The sequence below is a fragment of the Pollicipes pollicipes genome, unplaced genomic scaffold, assembly GCF_011947565.3.
Source record: "Pollicipes pollicipes isolate AB1234 unplaced genomic scaffold, Ppol_2.1 Scaffold_924;HRSCAF=1070_pilon_pilon_pilon, whole genome shotgun sequence".
Lineage (NCBI taxonomy): Eukaryota > Metazoa > Arthropoda > Thecostraca > Pollicipedomorpha > Pollicipedidae > Pollicipes > Pollicipes pollicipes.
Genome location: NW_023597093.1, coordinates 50,952 through 56,950, shown reverse-complemented (window position 1 = coordinate 56,950; position 5,999 = coordinate 50,952). Strand labels below are relative to the sequence as shown.

The following is a 5,999-nucleotide window of genomic DNA, read 5'->3' as shown; positions in this document are numbered from 1 at the left end:
CTGGCCATCAATCAACGGCGGTGGCCCAGTGTGCGCCGCCGCCCGTCACATGCCATCAATCAGGCGGCGGCGACCCACTGTGCGCCGCCTCCTCACTCGGCCGGCGCCCGCCGGAACGGCAGCCAGATGGCGCCCTCAGCAGCGGCGCTGGCGCTGGCACCCCTCCTGGCGCTGCTCCTGGCGCTCCCCCGCCGCCGCCAACAACGGTGAGAGAGGCGGCTAGGGTCTGGGCTGTGGCTCCCTAGCCGATGGGTCGTCACAGCAGCTCAAATCACAGCAGTGGCGCAATGTCCGTGACGACTCCTGAGAGTGGCTAGTGGCAGTAGTGTGCGTTCGCTGTCTCACGCAACTCTTCGGAAATAGGCCCTCCGTGCGGGAAGCACCCTATCTACCGAACTTACACTTTGGGCCAAATGACAGCCTCCGACCGAGGCTGCCCCAAGCAGTGCCCTGGTCCGAATGCGTCCAGGAGCACATGCGCCGCTATAAACGCCCCATCCCTAGCAGTGACGCGACAAGGACACGACACGCGCCATGTTCGGCTGCTGCGGCTTTACCGAGCGCCAGATCAGCAGTAAACCTGAGCGTGGCTTACCGTAAAATGCGCTGTAAGAGTCCTTCTCATTGATCAAAATGACATAGCGGGCGCTGAATTCATAGAGACCACGGCTACCGGAGCCAGCCCGGGTCCGAGCCGCCAACGGCCGTCCCAGCCGTCCATCTGTGGCCAAAATCAACCCAGTCCGGTGATGGAGCACCTCTAACTCTTGCGGCTCCAGGGCTATGAGCTCAGCCTTGGCGGCACATGGGAACTTTGGCGGCGCTGCCGAAGTTTCGAGATTGTATTCCAGAAACTGCGACGGGCCCATCGCGTGCAGACATTCTGACCCGATGGACGGTGAAATGGCACGCGTTTTCGCACCATGCCGGCCATTCAAAGCCTTCTCCAGCCCACATCCGGCCTCTGATCGCGGACAACCGAATGCGAGCCTCAGACTTCGTTAATCGCCATTAGCTTGGCCAAGTACATGTCGATCAATAACCCGCTCGACAGAGCGCAAAGTTTTCCAACCACCATCATACACAGATACATTTACACTTTCGGACGGCGCTGCGTGCCGATTGAATGATGGCTAGGGCTTTGGGACGTCGAAACTTGCTGATGGCTTTTCGCTCGTTGAGTTGAGACCTGAAGTAACTGAGAACAAGCGGGCTGAGCTACGGACGTGAGCAGCTTCAACGTCGGCTTGAGTTCTGCGGAGCCCGCCAACTTTGCCCGGAGCATTCCGATCACACGCTGCAGAGCGTTTGGCGCGCCTGACGTGTAGCCTGACGTCGCCGCCGCTCCGCAGGCGAGCCAGCCAAGCCAGCCGTCCAGCGCGTCCCCAAACGCTGCGACGTCGCCGCCCTCCGCACCGACGCGGAGACGTTCCGTCGCTGCCTGCAGACCAACGCCGAGCTGATCTTCCCCACCTTCAACCAGTCGTCCGTCATCGTCAACAACCTAGCCGCGGTGACGGCGCTCGTCAACGCCGAGATGCGGAAGCGGAAGCTGGACACGGTGGTGCCGGCGCCGACGGCCCGCACGCTTGGCGGCACGCGGCTGCGGCTGACCTCCGTGCTGCCGTTCCGTCTGACAGTGGCGTACCCGCCCCTCGCCGGCACCCCCCGCCGAGGCGGCGGCAAGCCCGACCACTCGGTGACCAGCAGCAGGCACGAGACGACCGTGACGCTCGAGGGCGAGGTGGCCGCCAGCAACGGCACGGTGGTCTTCACCAAGCTCAGCATCGCCAGCGTGCGCTTCAGCATCGACGACTTCGTAGTGGCCGAGGGCGGCGGCGAAGAGACGGTCAGCATGTCCAAGACGACCGTCAGCGAACGCATCGGCCTCGCGCTCGGTGACATGTTTCTCAAGTTCGCCAGCCTGATGCTGGAGATTTTCGCCGACCCGCTCTCGCCCGGCTCCTGAGTGGCGTACGAGGGATGATGCAAAGCGAGACCGACGGGGCCTGCAGCGGCACGCTGTGGAAAATACAGTGAGGATGGCTGGGAATTTCAGTGGAGATCAGGAGAGGCGCATCGGTCGCGACATGCATAACACGGGGAAATGACTGAACAGGCACACTCGTCTGAGGTGAACAAAGCCTTTCACTATCCTCAAAAATGCTTCCCAGAACGAAATCACCTTATTCCTGGCTGCGGAATATCAGGTGAGGATAGCTGGGGATTCCAGTGGAGACCAGGAAAGTCGCATCGGTCGCGACATGCATAACATAAAAAAGTGACTGAACAGGCACACTCGTCTAGGGCGAACGAAGCCGGTCGCTCTCCTCGAAAATACTTCCCAAAGCGCCGTCACCTTAGCACGAAAAGAACCATGAAAAACGGCAAATGGTGCACGAAAATGCACGCATGAAGAGAAACAGATTTACCAAAAACACAAACCATAGAATTTCGTGGAGAAATGGTATGATGGTGCACGTGCAGGGCATTAAAACACAACGCGTCGATGGACGCAGCTGAAGTCAAGCTAAATAGCACATATACACCACGGCCGCGTAACTAATCTGACTTCCGTTTCGGACTACAAGTAAGCTTAGTTCTCGGAGTCCTGACAAAAACCTCTGCTTACTCGATCTCATTAGAAACGTACAGTTCACTGACAATATATATCACGACACGCACGACAATAGCACTGCATGACATCCACAACGGAGCTCATACCTGGAAACAACCACTTCCCATATGCTACGACTTAAACACGATTGCTTCGGCTACCCAGTAAGTACTTGCAAAGCAAACAAACCGCACCAGCGTTTCACAAAAACGTTCGGCAACAGCCGCTACAAGTGGAGTACATCACAAACACGTCGGCGTCGGAAAAGGTCGGACAAAATGGCGTCCGGTCGCGAGGGGGCACCGCCTGCCCCACTCTGTGGCCGTCACACGGTCATCTGCGGCTGACGGCGCGCACTTACCGGGCGCAATAGAACGTGGCGGTCGCTCGACACACGCACGCACCGGCACGGCTGGCGGATACAAGTCGGCGGGGAAGCGAGGCAGCGCCGCGGCCGGCAGGGACGCGGCCGCGGCGCCAGATGTCCACGTGATCTCGTACGGAATGAGGGCACTGAGGCCACCGCGGGTCCCTCGCAGCGACCCAGACGGGGCGAATCCCGGGCTACGTGATGGCAGATTCACAACAGGGCAGATAACGTCGGCACCACTCTGACGGAGCACGGCAGCAGACATATGTGCCTGAGAAAACTGGAATGGAAACGGAACAACACGGGGTTGAACGGGCGCTGCACGCCGTCTACCGTGTATAGGATATGTGATGAGAGTGCTCGTAGAAGGCGACACGACACGGAACTATCCGCACGATCTCTCAGAACACGGGAAGACCAGCGGCACGGGTACACATGGGGACTAGACCGATAAATGCAGATTTATAGAATATCAGCAGCGTGCCTCGCCACATACTATCACGTCAGCATAAATGCAGCATATCGAGTCCGGAGTAAACACGGTTGGCACCAGGATTGGACATGACCACTGGCGAATGGCCAGGTGGTCGGGGCCTGTCATCGCGGTGTGCCTGTGGCGATCACATGGCCACAAGCTGCGGCGGTCCTTCAGACGTTGCCACAGTGCCCGAGGGCATCCAGCACGCGCTGACGGACGTCGTCGTCCAGCGTGGCCACCAGACAGCCAGTGTTTCTGCTGTCGCCGCTCCGATCGTACCTGGACAGGGCGGGGTCAAGAGGTCACTGGCAGGTTCCCAACGTTCCCAAGGTTTCAAAACGTTCACAGACACAAAGCTCCGTCAATGCCAGTTTGGAGCGTGCACGGACAGATATGAGGGCAGGGAAAAGCCTAGCCACACTAGGGAAGGTCAGACATGAGCCATTGATTATAACAGCTTCGGGAACTACACACGTCTCTGACGGGGAATCGCGCGGAACACCGATGCCACCGCCTCCCGTAAAATAGAAATAGCAAGCACACCCCGGACGCATTCCAGTAGAAACAAACCTGATAGCACTTCCATCCGTGAAGGTCAGGGATCCTCCTAAAGACCGGAGCAGGGCGTCCGGGCCGCACGTATCCCACAGAAACGTCGACGACAGCGACACCACGAACCCGACGGCTGAACCCAAGGCTACCTGGAAGGACAATAGGTGGCAGGGTAGTCGCGCCGCTCCTGCCAACTTGGTGTTCACATAATAGTCACGACTGCTGCAGCCAGCCAGAGGCCTACATCTGCTCAATAGCCTGATCCAGGGGCTTCAGCGCGCAGGCAGGGTCTGCTCCATGCATAACAATGTATTGAGAGCTGTACGAGGCAAGTCCTCGTCTCCGAACTAAGCAGAGTGTCCGCATCAGTCTCATCTGTTTTTTTCCCTGAAATCAGTTCTTCAATGGTCCCAGCGGTCCTAAAGTAAAATGCCCACAAAGAATACCAGTTGATAAAAATGGGAGTGCGATGATATGACTTAAAATTTGCTGTTCAAAAACGTTGTTCAGAACATACAAAATATGTTGTTCAAAACGCTTCAATCCAGTGGAGCCCGGCCTTTGGAGGCATTAGGGTTTGGTGCAAGAAATACGTTCTGACCACATTGGCGGCGTCGAAGTGCAGCCGCAATAGCTGCAGTGCGTTCGCCTCGACCAGTTCGGATTCACCATCAATCTAGCGGTCTGTGATTGGGGAAAGAGGCCATCGCGCGATGGGTGACAGACATGTTTAAAACAAGCTAGTGGCGTTGACAGCTCAAACTGGTTGAGCCAATCCAGGCCATACCATACTCTAGGGGCTTTATCTCCTGCTTCACCACTGGCTGACAGGACCTTGCGCCCCACCTCCCCATTATAAGCGACACTATGACCCTCAGCCGACCTCGCCCCGCACCCAGCCCTGTAGCCCCCCCACAGACCTGCAGCAGCTTGTAGCCGGCACCGGACGCCGGCACCGGCCGCAGTCCGGCCGCCTGCAGCGCCGCCGTGACGTCAGACCGCTCCGACGATGACGTCATGATGACGGGATCGGCGGCGGCGCGGGCGGGCACGTTGGAGGCACGCCTGCCATCCCAAGAGACGCCCCAGTACTGGGCCGACACCCAGCTGTCGGCACACGCCATCGGGCGGGCACGTTCACGTGGCTGCCGTCCGTCCAGATGTCGCTTTTTCAGCCGTGTCGTTGACGTGTTCATTGCGTCTCGCGGCGATCCAAAGCTAATCACTCGCGAAAGGGCTGGAAGTCTTGGAGTGTTCGTGAGCCCAGTTCATGGCCTACGATCACACAGCCACCATGGCCGAGCCAACGCACCACAAACTACAACAGCCAATCTAACGGTGATGCGGGAAATGCTAATGAATGACGATGTCAAGCTTAATTAAGCTTTCAATGAATAATTCCAAACGTTGAATAAGTCACGAGCTACGGCAGACAAGACGGAGCTTCCCCGCGTAAAGTCCACTGAACACCATACATCTACGGGAGGTCCAAACCAGCCAGAACTTCCTGGCCTAAAAAACGTAGATTCCAGTTTGATGGCCCCATCTTTACTACTCCCTAGCCTATAGTACAGTATATTACTGCAGGACAAACCGAAGCTTTAACCAAGGTCGCCATCCAGGGAAATATAAGCGGGTGTGGTTGGGTTACGAACGCCGCCTTCAAACCAGCTGCACGGCTCGGCGCCCGCTACACTGCTACCACCGGCCGAAGTAGTCATGAGTCATAGCTCGAAGTCATTAGCAGAAGCAGAGCACCAATTCTCCCTCCTCACTCCCTCCCTCCCTCCCTCCCGCCCCTCTCCTCCCCCCTCCCTCCCTCCCTCCCTCCCTCCTCCCTCCCTCCTCCCCCCCTCCCTCCCCGTCCCTCGCCTCCCTCCCATCCCTCCCTCCCTACCTCCCTCCCTCCCTCCATCCCTCCCTCCTCCTCTCCCTCCCCTCCCTCCCTCCCTCCCCCTCCCTCCCTCCCTCCCTCCCTCCCT

General features: G+C 58.3%; 1 protein-coding gene across 1 annotated transcript; it reads right to left on the bottom strand.

The window, feature by feature from the left end:
• Positions 1 to 2,660: 2,660 nt before the first annotated feature.
• On the bottom strand, positions 2,661 to 5,124 carry LOC119114518 (putative inositol monophosphatase 3; the record flags this gene model as incomplete). The annotated part of the gene is given in 3 exon segments (XM_037238625.1): positions 2,661 to 3,744; positions 4,036 to 4,166; positions 4,938 to 5,124. Coding segments are annotated over 3 exon segments (339 nt in total). The 3' UTR covers positions 2,661 to 3,635.
• Between the last annotated feature and the right edge of the window lie 875 nt (positions 5,125 to 5,999).